Source organism: Bos mutus, chromosome 11, assembly GCF_027580195.1.
Source record: "Bos mutus isolate GX-2022 chromosome 11, NWIPB_WYAK_1.1, whole genome shotgun sequence".
Classification (NCBI taxonomy): Eukaryota; Metazoa; Chordata; class Mammalia; order Artiodactyla; family Bovidae; genus Bos; species Bos mutus.
In genome coordinates, this window is record NC_091627.1 from 101,600,713 (window position 1) to 101,615,770 (window position 15,058).

General features: G+C 43.3%; 1 protein-coding gene across 6 annotated transcripts in view; it reads left to right on the forward strand.

Annotated features, from left to right (window-relative positions):
• AFF3 (ALF transcription elongation factor 3) overlaps positions 1–15,058 on the forward strand; it is a 587,368-nt gene that overhangs the window by 402,573 nt on the left and 169,737 nt on the right. For 4 of the 6 annotated variants that reach the window (XM_070379962.1, XM_070379956.1, XM_070379957.1 and 1 more), the window contains one exon: positions 10,259–10,312. The exons of the other annotated variants lie outside the window; for them this stretch is intronic. In XM_070379962.1, coding sequence (XP_070236063.1) covers positions 10,259–10,312 — 54 coding nt within the window. The remainder of the gene's footprint in view (positions 1–10,258; positions 10,313–15,058) is intronic. 6 annotated transcript variants of the gene reach the window in all.

Sequence of the window (15,058 nt, forward strand, 5' to 3'; positions counted from 1 at the left end):
TGCCTGGAGAATCCCAGGGACGGGGGAGCCTGGTGGGCTGCCCTCTATGGGGCTGCGCAGAATCGGACACGACTGAAGCCACTGAGCAGCAGCAGCAGCAGCAGCAGCACCCATCTATGACTTTAAAACTCTCAGCAAACTAGGACAAGAAGAGAACTTACTTTATCTGACAAAGGGAATCTGCCCCCACATCTCCTGCTAACATCATATTTAATGGTGAAATACCAAACACTTTCCTCCTGAGATCAAGAACATAACATTAATGTCTGCATTATCTCCTCTATTTAGCATTGCACTGGAAGTTCTCAGTTCAGTTCAGTCGCTCAGTCATGTCCGACTCTTTGCGACCCCATGAACCACAGCACGCCAGGCCTCCCTGTCCATCACCAACTCCCGGAATTCACCCAGACTCATGTCCATCTAGTCGGTGATGCCATCCAGCCATCTCATCCTCTGTTGTCCCCTTCTCTGAAGTTCTAGTGAATGCAATAAGGCAAGAAAAGGAAATAATAGACATAAAGATTGAAAAATCTTTTGGAAAACTCTTTATGAATGATTGCTTATAGAGAAAATCCTAAGAAATTTAATAAACAACTACTAGGGCTTTGTGGGTGGCGCTAGTGGTAAGGAACCTGCCTGCCGGTGCAGGAGACATAAAAGACACAGGTTCAATCCCTGGGTCAGAAAGATCTCCTGGAGGAGCGCATGGCAACCCACTCCAGTGTTCTTGCCCAGAGAATCCCATGGACAGAGGAGCCTGTGGGCTACTGTCTACAGAGTCCAAAGAGTTGGACATGACAGAAGCAACTTAGCACACATGCTGCTGCTGCTAAGTCCCTTCAGTCGTGTCCGACTCTGTGCGACCCCATAGACAGCAGCCCACCAGGCTCCCCCGTCCCTGGGATTCTCCAGGCAAGAACACTGGAGTGGGTTGCCATTTCCTTCTCCAATGCATGAAAGTGTAAAGTGAAAGAGAAGTCACTCAGTCGTGTCCGACTCTTGAGACCCCATGGACTGCAGCCTACCAGGCTCTTCTGTCCATGGGATTTTCTAGGCAAAAGTACTGGAGTGGGGTGCCATCGCCTTCTCCAAGCACACATGGTACTAGAACCAATAAATGAGTTTAGAAGGGTCAGTTTACAAAACTCAATTGCGTTTCTAATAGCAATAAACAGTTAACAGTTGCAAAATGAAATAAAAGCCACCCTGTTTACAATGATATAAAATGCTGAATAAATTTAGCAAAAGACAAATAAGACTTATACACGGAAAGTCATTAAACCTTGAGGAGAGAATTTTAGACTTAGATAGATGGAGAGAAGTTCATAAATTGGAAGGCTAATTGAATGTTAATATGTCAGTTCTCATACAAGTATGAAAGTGTTAATCAAAGGGCAGTAGGACACTTATAGAAAATGACAAGTTGCGAATTTTTATAGATAAGCAAGGGGCCTGGGTAACCAAAACTGTTGAAGAAGAGCAAGTTTGGAGGCCCTACAGTACCTGATTTCAAGGCTTACTGTAAAACGAAAGTAATTAAGATAGTGTGGCATTGACATAAGACAGATAAAGTAGAGTCTGGAAATAGACCCACAAATATATGGTCACCTGATTTTTGATAAAGACATCAAGCTGTTGAGTGGGGAAAGCCAAGTCTTCAACAAATGGCACTTGAGCAGCTGCTGGGGAAACATATGAATCTCACACCAGACACAATGGAGATGGATCACAGACGTCAACAAAGAAGCCAAAACTGCAAAGCTTCTAAAAGAAAGCATAGGACAATTTCTTTATACCCTGCAATGATTTCTTACAGAAACCACAAAACCAGAGAAAAGAAAGCCCTGATGAATTGGACTTCACCAAAATTCTAAATCTATGGTCACCGAAGTGACAAGACAAGACACAAACTAGGAGAATGTATTTATAGTACATATACCTGACAGATACCTTGTATCCGGAATATATAAGGAACTCTGACAATTCAATAAGAAAGTGATGAAAACACAGATTTTTTTAAATGGGCAAAAAAGCCTTGAACAAAACAAAAGAAGATATACAAGTGGCCAATAAGGAATTGAAAACATTCATTTTACTAATAATATTCATCTTCAGGGAAATGCAAATTAAAACCACAATGAAATACTACTATATACCCACTAGAGTGATTAAAACTGAAAAGACCAACACCACCAAACAGTGACGGGTTATGAAGCAACTGAAACTCTGGTGTATTGCTGTTGTGAGTGTAAAAATGACATAACCATTTTTAAAAACTGTTTCTTATACACACATGTATTGCATTCCCCAGAAATTAGGCACATACTTCCATTTGTAATTATTAACATGGGGAAAATGAAAAACATATGTCATTTAAAAGATTAGTACAAGAATTTTAATAGTGGCTTTATTCTTGATAGTCAGAAACTGGAAACAACCCCAATATACATCAGCTGGTAAATGGATAAACAATTCTGGCATGTTGGAATACTGGAATACTTTCCAGTGTATTGGAAACATAATGGAATACTTCTAATAAAAAATTAACAAATTCCCCAACATCATCTTTAGATTCAGTGCAGTCTGAGTCAAAATTCCAGCAAGTTATTTTGTGGATATCAACAAATTGATTCTAAAGTCTATAACAGAAAAGCCAAAGACTTCAAATAGTCAATACAGTAAGAAAGAAGAACAAAGTTGGAGGCCCAAAGTACCCAGCTTCAAGACTCACTCTAAAGCTACAGCACTCAGCAAAGGAATAGAGAAGTAGACGATGGAACACAACAGAGAGCCCAGAAACAGACCCACCTAAATATAGTCAGCTGGTCTCAGAAAAACAATTAAAGACAATACAATGGACATAGATGGTCTTTTCAACAAACGGTGGTGGAACATTGTATATGCACATATTAAAAAAATGAATCCAGACACAGCCTTACACTCCTCACTAAAATTAACCCAAAATGGATCACAGACCTAAATGTCAAACACAGTACCATAAAACTCCTGGAAGACCGCACAGAAGAAAACCTACATGGGGACTTCCCTGGCGGTCCAGTGGTTAAGATTCCATCATGCTCCCAGTGCAGGGGGCATGGGTTTGATCCCTGGTCAGGGAACTAAGATCCCGCATGCTGCCTGGCACAGCCAAAAGAAAAGAAAAAAACAAAAAACCTCCATGACCTTGACTATGGTGATGACCTTTTTGAGCAAGTGACTAAGGCGGTACGGGCAGCAGAAGAGCAGACCGAAATCCTTTTAGATTTTACATCTTTACTAGGAATAAGGAGCAAATGGAGATTTCCAAGACACAGTGAAGACTGCAATTTGGCAGGGTCGCTGTGCTTGCTTAATCCAGATTTGCCCACCACTGGCCAATCAATGCTCAAGTCTGAGGTCGAAAGCATAGGCTTGTGGAAAACTCCTAAGGCAGGACCCATCTGCATTTGAACAAAATTGCGATAACTTTAAAGAATAAATGAGGATTCAAAATGACCTTCATAAATTAAGGAAACTGGATTAAACACAAACAGTTAAATTCCTAGGAAAAAGAAATAACAAAATGTAGTGGAAGGAAGTGGTCTGCCCGGCGTGCACACTGTACAATAAAAGACTGGGAAGCTATTAGGAGCTCAAACTGAACTAGAGCATCCCGCAAAACCTTCCTTCTCCAAAGTTAATACAGTAGTTGGAATATATGGTAAGGGTCCATTACCTAGTAGGCACTCAGTAAATTCTTATTATTACTATTTAACAGTAATAATATGTGACATAGAGAGAAAGTGAAAAGAGAGGGAGAGAGAAAGCAACCCTATCACTGCAGTTGATACAGATCAGAGCTTAATGAGAATTTTCATCTCTCCTTTTAAAAAGATAACAGTTAGAAAGGGTTAAGTTTACAAAGACTCTTGAGAGTCCCTTGGACAGCAAGATGAAACCAGTCAATCCTAAAGGAAATCAACCCTGAATATTCATTGGAAGGACTGCTGCTGAATGTCTACTACTTTGGCCACCTGATGCAAAGAGCTGACTCACTGGAAAAGACCCTGATGCTGGGGAAGATTGAAGGCAAAAGAAGAAGCAGGGTGACCAAGGATGAGATGATTAGATGTATCACCAACTCAATGGACATGAATTTGAGTTAAATTCTGGGAGATAGCAAAGGACAGGAAAGCAGCCCATGGGGTTGCAAAAAGTTTGATATGACTTAGTGACTGAACATGGAGAAGGCAGCGGCAACCCACTCCAGTCTTCTTGCCTGGAAAATCCCATGGACGGAGGGGCCTGGTAGGCTGCAGTCCATGGGGTCGCTAAGAGTCGGACATGACTGAGCGACTTCACTTTCACTTTTCACTTTCATGCATTGGAGAAGGAAATGGCAACTCACTCCAGTGTTCTTGCCTGGAGAATACCAGGGACTGGGGAGCCTCTTGGGCTGCCGTCTATGGGGTCGCACAGAGTCGGACACGACTGAAGCGACTTAGCAGCAGCAGCAGCAGCAGTGACTGAGCAGCAGCAAGAAGTTTACAAAGCTCTCCTAGTGAAGCTGGGACTGTGAAGAAAAAGGCTGAGTGGTCAGTTTTCTCCAGAGATGTCAGCTGGAAGTGCTCTTCTCCCGGCCTCCAGACTATAGGACCAGAGGCCAGCAGTTCATGGCTTCACCTCTCCCCAGAGGTAAACTCCAAGCCAGGAGTTGGCTGGAGAATTCACCTCCACTGCTGCTAATCTTAAACATCTTGGACGACTTGGGTATCACTGACTGGTGGAACAAAGTGGGTCTAAATGATGTCCAAAGCTCCTTTCCAGGTGTCTGATGTGCACCTGTGAGTCATTTATAAAGGTGAAAGGTGACCCATGTTATATCAATGAGTTTATATCAACTCCACCAATTCAGGCTACTGCATAACAAACCACCATAGACTCAGTGGCATATAAACAGCAGAAAGTATTGCTCATAGTTTTGGAGGCTTGGAAATCTAGGATCAAGTTGCCGGCCGGCTCAGTGCCAAAACCAAAACTTCCTGGTTTGCAGGTGGCTATCTTCTTGCTGTGTCTTCACACTGCAAAGAATGGAGAGACAGGAAGCAAACTCTCTCGTGTCTCTTCTTGTAAGGGCATTAACCCCATTCATGCTGCTGCTACCTTCGTGACCTCATACCTCCCAAAGGCCTACCTCCTAATACCATTACATTAAGGGTTAGGATTTCAACATACAAGTTTGGGAGAGGGGACACAGCCCATAGTTACTTATTAAACATATCTTATGCCCATTGTAGAATTACCTTAGAAAATGTTAAATATGGAGGGAAAATATACAAAGGAACAGTTATGTGCTAAACATATCAAGAAATCTCTCACTTATGCATGTGCTTTTAATAATAAGATTATAGAAACTAATCATATAATAGGTTTTGGAATTTGAGAGATCAAAGTCGATTTGAGAACTGTTACCAAAAGAGGTTATTTTCTTTTTAGAGAAATCTGAAACCTTCCTGATGTTTATTTTGGCCATAGCAATCCGTGTCTAAAATGATGAACTGTGACTGTTCTTTTAGCCCGTGAGGTACCTTCCCGAGAGACTGCCTTTCCGTATCTGTTTAAGTCATTTGCCAGGATCCTGTCTGCTAGGAAAATGAGAAATCTAGCATCGGCCCTTTGTCTAGAGAAAAGTGGCCAGATCCCGTTTCTCCTTGGAAGGCTCTTTAGGGCTCCTTGGCCTCCGTCCTTACGTAGATGCAATTAGACTGAAGGCCTTCGAGAGGTGTGGCGTGTCCAATGGATGTGGAGGGAAGATCTTGACCCAGCCTTCAGGAACCAGCTGGTCCAAGCGGGAATGGGCAGCGTTGCTGAAAGGGAGGAGGGGTCAGGAAGTTGCTTTACCTGAGAAGGAAATGAGGTGTCACTTTGTGCTGGTTGTTAGTCCTTCAGTCTTGTCCAACTCTTGTGACCCCGGAGGATGTCGGGAAGATCCCTTGCAGAAGGGAATGGCAGCCCACTCCAGTATTCTTGCCTGGAGAATTCCCTGGACAGAGGAGCCTGGAGGGCTCCATGGGGTCGCAAAGACTCAGCCACGACTGAGTGACTTTCACTTTCGCTTTGTGATAGCTGTCCTCTCAGGTTAAAATACTAAATGAATCCAGAATGTAGATTGAACTTATGCCATCCCAGAACAAGGTGCAAACCGTAACTTCCATGCCCTTACACCAGACGGAAAGGCCCATCGTCCCAGAGATCATAAAAGAAAATTCTTCCACCAAAGTAGCAAGTCCGATCCCATCTCCTGTTTGGTTCCCCTGGACTCATGCTTTCTGTTTTCTCTATACCTGGATTCCATCCAAGCGTATCTCTCAAGGTGTCAGCTAGGTCAGGGTTTCTCAAGCTTTTTTTTTTTTTTTTGTAATTTAACTGTGATAAAATACACATAACATAAAATTTACCACTTTAAGCATCTTGAAGTGTACAGTTCAGAGGCATTAAGTACATTCACATTTCTGTGGCTACCATCACCACCAAGTATTCCCAGAGGTCTTCGTCTTCCAGAACTGAAACTCTGTTCTCATTAATACCAAATTAATAAATTGCCGTAGCCAATATCTCTGTGTTTCCTCTTCCCTCTAGCCCATGCCAACCACTACTCCACTTTCTGTCTCTATAATTTTGACTACTCTAGGGACCTCACAGAAGTGGAATCAGACAGTATTTGTCCTTTCACGTCTGACTTATTTCACTTTGCATAGTGTCTTCAAGGTTCATCCATGTTACACCATGTGTCAGAATTTCCTTCCTCTTGAAAAAGGCATTTTCCTTCTCTTTAAAACTGAATAATATTCCATCATGTGTATAGACATTTTATTTATTCATCAATAGTCACTTAAAGTACATCTACCCTTTTGGCTGTTGTGAATTACACTGCTATGAACATGAGTATACAAAAATCCCTTCCTGCTTCCATTCTTTGGAGTATGTACACATCTCAAATTTTCGAACACAAACTACTCAGTCAGCCATGCAGCACAGCCTATGAGTGTGTATGTTTCAAACAAAAGTGTCACAAAACATTACCCGCCATGACACTGACGTTTTCTATTCTTAGTATTTTTTTTTTAGTGCTAGTCAAACCACACAGATTGATTTGTGTCAACCCAGGTTCACAAAACACAGTAAAGGTTACTGACCAACAAACGAGATATTATTAATAACTTGTGCCAAGGGAGTGAGGGAAGAAAAGGAAATGACGAGCAGGGCCCCTGCCGTGTTTGCAGCCCAGGCTTGGTCACTGGTGAGGATGACCTCTTCCAGCCTCCTTACAGGAAGAGAGGAAGCTCCTCCTTCCCATTTTACAGGTGAGGAAACCAGGGCTTGTCTAAAGATCTGCCTCCAAGGAGTCTGTCTGCTGTGGGGCCTCTCTCCAGCCCACCCTGCCCGACAGGCTAGTTTATAGGGAGCCCTGCAGGACTCTCCTTGGAGAACCCAAGGCATTATATTAGAGCCAAAGAAAGCTTTGACTCAAGGGAGTGACAACTCAGAAAATTTCAGGACCCATTCACAGCCTCGTGGAACATGTATTTGGGGTGAATGCTGAACAGGAAGGGTTATTTTTCACCAACCTCTAACTCAACCAGAGAAGCAACTACTTCTTTTACTCGATGATTAAGGTGGACAGTCTGTGGAAGTGAGTTTGGCAGCTTTGCAATGAGCTCTTTCAGTCCAAAGAGACATTCATTAGTAAACTGGAGCTCCTCTGTATTCAGTGTGGTTGTAGCAGATGGCAATATTTTTCTGAGTCACTCTGGCCAAGGGAGACTGCGGTAAATCAATAAATATTACCATATGTATTGATGGCAGTACGTAATCAATAAATATTGCCTGACATTAACAGACTGATTATGCTTCATCCAAATGTTTTCTTTCATAAAGCTGCTTCACATTCTTGTGTTGAAGCCCGGCCCAGCATTTAGAACATAATACTTATTCAGTAAAAGATTATTAGTGTGAGTAAATGAATAAATGCAGGGTAACAGAGAGGCTGGTTTGAATACATCCGCTGTGTATTTCTTATATCTTCTTTCAGAAATACTATTAGCTTGATTTGCTCTTTCTTTTCTGTGGATTTTAATTAAATGTAAATCTGCAAACTGCAGAGCTTGTATATTTACAAACTGAGTTTTCCCCATCCCTCCCACCCCCAGATCACAGATTCTCTTTGCACTCCCATGCCTCTCTCTAATGCTGGTCCCTTTCAGGCAGCCTGGTACCAAAATGATACTCTCCGTGCATTCAATGTCTACTTTGTGCCAAGCCCTCTGCCGGACACGCTGTCTTATTTCAGTCTCATAACAGTCCAGTGATGTTACTACATCTCATACTGCAGATGGGAAAGGCAAGCTCTCAGCAAGTCAGACCTCCCAAGCTGGCAATGACCAGCTTGGGACCAAGAGCTGAGGTCCCTGTTGGAGGCACTGCTTTAGGTCAGCTGCAGACAGCTCATGAAGTAGGATAGGAAGGAAGGAATCCTGTTTCTGAGCAAAAGGCTGGCATCTCCCCAAAAGCCCTGACCATCTGCTCTCCCACCATAAAGTTTAGAGAGTTGTAGCCCACAGAGCTCGGGAGGAGGCTTGCGGGAGGAGTCAGGAGGAAGCCTGGTCATGAGTCAAGGTAGTGTTTCTGCACAGTGATGGAGGTCTTGGAAATAGCAGGGGCTGGAGTCTGGAATTCATCTGATAGTCCAAGAAGCTGGCAGACATCAAAGGACAGTTCCCCAGCCCTGGCCCACCTGCTCACCTCAAAGGGCCTTCTGCTGTTGGCAGAGTGTGTCTTGGTAAAGCAGTGTTCACATGATCACCCTGAAGCATGTAAAGTATTTAAGCCTCTGCCCTCGAGTTTCTGCCACAGAGAATTCCATCTCCACTTTGAGCTTCTTAAATGACTGAACAGTCTTCCCGGGTGGCGCTAGTGGTAAAGAATCCACCTGTCAGCGTGGGAGAGGAAAGAGACACAGGTTCAATCCCTGGGTTGGGAAGATCTCCTGGAGAAGGAAATGGCAACCTACTCCAGTATTCTTGCCTGGAAAATCCCATAGACAGAGGAGCCTGGCGGGCTACAGTCCACGGGGTCATGAAGAGTCAGGCACAACTGAGCGTGCACACACAGACACACACACACATAGAAAGGGACAGGGACTGTAGGAATAATGGACAAGTGACAAAATGTTCACACATATGCACTCATCCTTCTGTGTGAAGAAGGTCATTCCTGCTTTAAAAATGATGGCTCTGTGGGATGGAAAGCATTTCTTTCAAATAGTACCGTGGGGGTATATATATCATGACGAAGAGGTTACAAATACTGAATTCTAACTGTAGACCAGACGTGTGCTAATGCTTTCTAAAACTCGGAGGGTTGTACAATATATAACAGTGATGCAGGCACAGCTGGCATAAACTGAACACAGGATCACCCTGTAGATGAGTCAGTTCTTTGAATCTTCATAGCAACTCGAGAACATCGACAGCATTAGAATCTCCCTTTTTGTAGATGCAGAACCCAGGCTCGGAGAGCTCACATAGGTAGCGTGTCCCAGCAAGGAAGTTCCCCTACAAGTGCTGGACTTGAAAGCACCCTTTCTTTGACCCTGCCTCAGACCGCAGAAACATGGGCTGCACTGTAGACCTAGGCACTGCCGGGCTCAGCAGCTGCTCCAAACACGAACAAATGAAGCTCTGCGTCACCAGATGGCGGGAAACCCGGCACCTGGGGACTGCTTCATTTGAGAGTCTGTTTAACACTAAATTGAGAGGATTGAGTTAGATTAATTGGATTATAGGGATGGGGGAGAGTATTATTCATTTGCTTTTGGAGTTTTGGCAAGTAAGAAAAATTAATAAGCAGGGTGAGACAAGAAAAACAACCAGTAGTTGGGTAGAACTGGTGACCCTACAGCCTTACTTCTTGAAACAGGGTGATGCTACTTTCAGAAGCAGATTACTCTAAAAACAGAGGACTTTTAATGAGTAAATACATAAAATATCTTTTTTTTTAATTTTGAAAAAAAAGATGTTATCCATCTGACCACAAAAACAAAAACATCTTTTTTTCTCATGAGTCACATGTGAAAATGGAGATGGTCTCTTAATTTTGTGAGTTGTGTTTTCCTGTTGACAGTTTTGGCTAGGTCGTATGACTCTCACCCCTTAAATTTATTGAGCATTTACTATGTGCTAGGCACTGTTCTAAGATTTTACTCATATTATTCTCACAGCTCTCTGGGATGGTTATCCCCATTTACAGATAAGGGAAATGATGCACTGAGAGGGTAAGTAATTTGCCCAGAGTCACACAGCTATTGTGCGACAGAGCTGGGATTTCAACTCATTTTGCCGCCTGAGCTCATGCTTTTAACTGCACTTCGCTACAGCCTTCATTTCTGCTGTTAGACTGCAGATTATTTCCAAATACTGAATATGACTGTGTCTGTAAACTAGAGAACAGCACTTCTAAATTGTGTTATACCCCTGGGAGTACTTAGATGTTGGGAAATACACTTGAATTAAGAATTAGCATAATTAAGGGGTTTATCTCATCTTTAAATGTCTGTAGCATATCATTATTTTTATCTTCCCCTCAGAATGTCCAAGAGGTGATCATTTCATTACATTTTGAAGTACATTTGAATTCTTCTTCTTCTTTTTTTAATCATACCATTACAAATCAGCCTCAGAGTCAGAACAGCAGAATTCAGTGCCTTTGAAAGCATTAAATACGAGGTTCAAATTTGGAAGAAAAGTGAGCCATTAAAACGAAAGTGTTTGTATGGTATCTGTTGCTTGGACTAAGATCGCATGTTGCCTGAGGGACCAGTTTCACAAGTTCTGGATTTGGGTGATACTGGGTCAGCCCTGGAACTCTGAGTGGACTTCTTCAGTATCAGGATGTGGTACCCTCTGTGGATCTTTTATTCAAATTGGATTGATCAAAAATAACCTGAAGCAGTGCCATGGAGAATGCGGTACCTAGACCAAAGGCATTCAGAAGGACAGGAGTGGAAATGTCTCTTCTGCCAGGAGTTGTAAATGGAAGTCTTTGTTGTTTCATGTCCCTCTGTTTCACCTCTAAACTAGGATTGCCAGATGAAATACAAGACACCCAGTTCCATTTGAGTTTCAGATGAATAAGGGATAGTTTATGAGTGTAAGTATGTCTCACGCAGTATTTAAGACATGTGTACCACGTGCTTAGCCGCTCAGTCCTGTCCGATTCTTTGCGACCCCATGGACTGTAGCTCACCAGGCTCCTCTGTCCATGGGGATTCTCCAGCAAGAGTACTGCAGTGGGTTGCCATTCCCTTCTCCAGGGGATCTTCCCAACCTAGAGACTGAACCCAGGTCTCCTGCATTGCAGCAGATTCTTTACCATCTGAGCCACCAGGGAAGCACAAGAATACTGGAGTCGATAGCCTATCCCTTCTCCAGGGTACCTTCCCGACCCAGGAATCGAACCAGGGTCTCCAGGATTGCAGGCGGATTTTCTACCAGCTGAGCTATCAGGAAAGCCCCATTTGAGATATATTTACACTTAAAAAAAAAAACTGGGTGGGGGGCGCATATTTTTTACCTGAAATTCAAATTTCACTGGGGATTATGTATTTTTATTTGCTAACTCTAGCAACCCTGCCAAGTCACACATTGACTGTAGGTCCAAGTGAACTCTAATTTAAATATATAATTTATCAAAGAATAGAAGAAAAAGAGGGGAAAGATGGGAGAGAAGAGAGACAGGAGAGAGGTAAAATAGTAGGAGAGAGAGAAAATAAGAATGAATTCAGGCAATCTGCCAAGCAAAATAACTAACATTTTGCAAGAAAGAAATTCTAAAACAGGTCATAAGATGGAAAAAGTCTGTTTCACAGACTCTTTGGGCTGAACATTGGCCAAAAGAAAAAAAAAAAAAAAAGCAGGCATCCTATTAACATGTGAATACCAAAGCTCATCCAGGAATGGAAACATTTGGAATTTGAAGGTTCTTAGTTTTCAGCTCGGTTAGAATACCCCAATTCTTTATTAATTGCAAGGAGGATTTTGCTTTTTCAGTGAGATGCTTCGGTAATTCTATATCAAAGAAAGCTAACTTCCGTTTATGTAACTAAGACGCGTTTGAAACTTCATCGGTCGTGTTTTGCTTGCTTGCTTACGCTGACATGCAAAAAAACTATCAGATGCCAGACACGGAGGAGAATTTACCTGTTTAAAAATCACACAGTTCTGCCGTGAAGCATGAAAATGGCTTTTTTGTTGTTGTTGTTAAGTGAAAAATATTAACTGACAGCTCAAGTCAAGTTTTTTTTTTCTTTAATCTCTAACCAGACAAATTACTATAACCAAGAACTCTCTTGCCTTAATCCTGGACACGTCACAGACATGACAGTGTTCTGTAGGAGATGGCTTTTTAACTGTGGATGAGGGAAAATAACCTTTGGAATTTTTAGGATGTTATTACAAGCAAGTTTACTAGTTTTTGACTTACTAAGCCACAGCTGGAGCCAGCCTTCATCGGGGTAAGAGTATTTTCATGCTACTATTATCTTGTTCATATTTCAAGCGTAGGATTATTATGTTGGGGGGAATATGGCCTTTGAGGCATGTACTGTCTGTTGAGAATGCAAATGTGAATGTCCTATAAAAAGAGAGAGAAACTGACAGCTTCCGTCTGTGCCGTAAACTTAAAAGACTCCAACAGATGAGGCATCGGGGCTGTTGGAGCAGGGACTGGATCACACCACCATTTTGGATAAAAGAAAATGTTTCTCTGGGAGGTATTAAAAGGGCTGGGCTTGCAGCCTCTGTCAAAGCCAGACAAGTATGTGTCAGGCTGTCATTTCTGTAGTTGTTATGTATTGTTGCTGCTGCTTTAAAAAAAAAAAATCAACAGAAAAGAGCAAGGAATTTTCAGACCAAATTAATTATGAGTCTACTTGATCAGATTTTCTTTCGAATTAGTGAAATGTGGCTTTTTCTACCACCTTGTCTCTGTTCTGCATCTTACTGTTTTCTTTCATAAGGTTCAGTGTGTGGTTAGTTCAGAGAAAGAGCAATGTTTTTCTATATGCTTTCCCTTAAAGAAGCTGCAAAAACAGTTCCAAAGCCAGTCTCTCTCCAACGAGCAGAGCTGACCTCCCCACCGGCCTGGCTGCCTCGGAAATGCATTGACAAGTCGCAAGGAATCAAATCAGTCTACCTGCAGTAGCCAGGCTGGGAGCAGGCACTGTTTTGATAGGGAAAATGTCCAAAGGAAATTGTCAGGTGATGTCAGGAACAGAGAAGCAGTCTGTTTGATGACTTCAGTATCCTTCCTGACCAGGTTGCTTTTTCAGTCCCATCTCCTCACTGTGGTTCTTAACCAGGGTGCACACCAGATCTCCTGGGGAGCTTTTGGAAATGTCAGTAGCTGTGCTCTGAGGACTCAGCTGCTGCCCCTGTCATTCTGATACACATCTTTGGTTTAAAACATACTTGAGGTCTCAAACCCAGATCACCATAGGAATCCCTGAGGAGGCCTTCCAGTGCAGATTCCTAGGCCTCCTCCACCAGAAATTGTTATTCATTGGGGCTGGGTTTGGGCCTAGGAATCTGTATTTTTTTAGGTTTCCCAATTAATGTTGCTGATTAGTCGGATTTGGAAACCCCTTAGGCCACAACGGAATGACACAAATTTCAACAGGAGAAGCATTGTAGGTTAAAAAGAAAAGTGATCATGTGTTCAGAGGCTTTGGGGCAGTGTCCTGTACTTGCTTTGTCTCCACCTGAAATATTCCCCCAGGAAGCCTCCCTGCTTCCTCCTGACCCATTTCCCTTCCGATTCCCTGACCTCGTCTCCTCCCTCTGTCCTTCTGCAGGCCCGGTTCATCCTTTCCTTAGGTGCTCTTCCTCTCAGCCTGCAACATTCTGGTATTTTCCCTGCTGCTGCTGCTGCTAAATCGCTTCAGTCATGTCCGACTCTGTGTGACCCCAGAGATGGCAGCCCACCAGGCTCCCCCATCCCTGGGATTCTCCAGGCAAGAACACTGGAGTGGGTTGCCATTTCCTTCTCCAGTGCATGAAAGTGAAAAGTGAAAGTGAAGTCACTCAGTCGTGTTCGACTCTTCGCGACCCCATGGACTGCAGCCTACCAGGCTCCTCTGTCCATGGGACTTTCCAGGCAAGAGCACTGGAGTGGAATAGCCACCCCCATCAAGCGTCACGGCTGCCGGGCTCTCACGCTTGTCCTTTCTCTCCCATCCTTGGACCTCCCGTGGGCCCTCCTTTCTGACTTCCTGTCCTCTGCTTCTGGATTCTGGCATCTGGACTTGTGTGCCACCATGACCTCTTTGTCCTGGGCCAGACCAGTGGCCCTTTCCCAGCCCCTAACTTTCTTGACGTCTTTGTAGTCTATGACCTGTAGCTTATGCCTGCTTTGAACCATCTACTCTTTGCCGTCCAGCTGCACTCCCTTGATTTGTTTTGTTGTTTCTCTTACCAACGTTCAATCTTTGATCTGTTTCTTTTTCTCAGCAGCCTCCTAACAGTGATGTCATCCATTCCCACATCTTTTACTCTCACCTCTGTCCAGGAGCTCCCAAATCAAGATCCCTAACTCTCATGTCTTCCTCGAGCTCCTAACCAGTCTTTCCAGCCAGTCACCGAGACCTCAAACTCTTATGTGTTCAGAACCTCATATTGCTCTCCATTCCACCCCACCCACCAGATCTTTCTCTTTTGTTAGTGCTGCCACCCAGAGTCAAAACCATGAGCTCCATCTCCTTCCTTAGCCCCAGAGCCCAGTCACTTGCTGTATCCTTTCACGTTCTAATCCCACAGCTTTTCCTGCGTATAATAATTCTATTCCTTTACGTCTCTGTAGCCATACCTTTGTTCAGGCCTTCCCTGCTTCATTCCCAGCCCTCTATAGAGGCCTGATCTTCCTGCTACCAGTTTCTTCATTCCAACTATATGATTATAAAGTACCTTTCTGATCATGCCAAAATGTGACTTAGCCAAGGATTAGCACACTGACCTGGGAACATAAT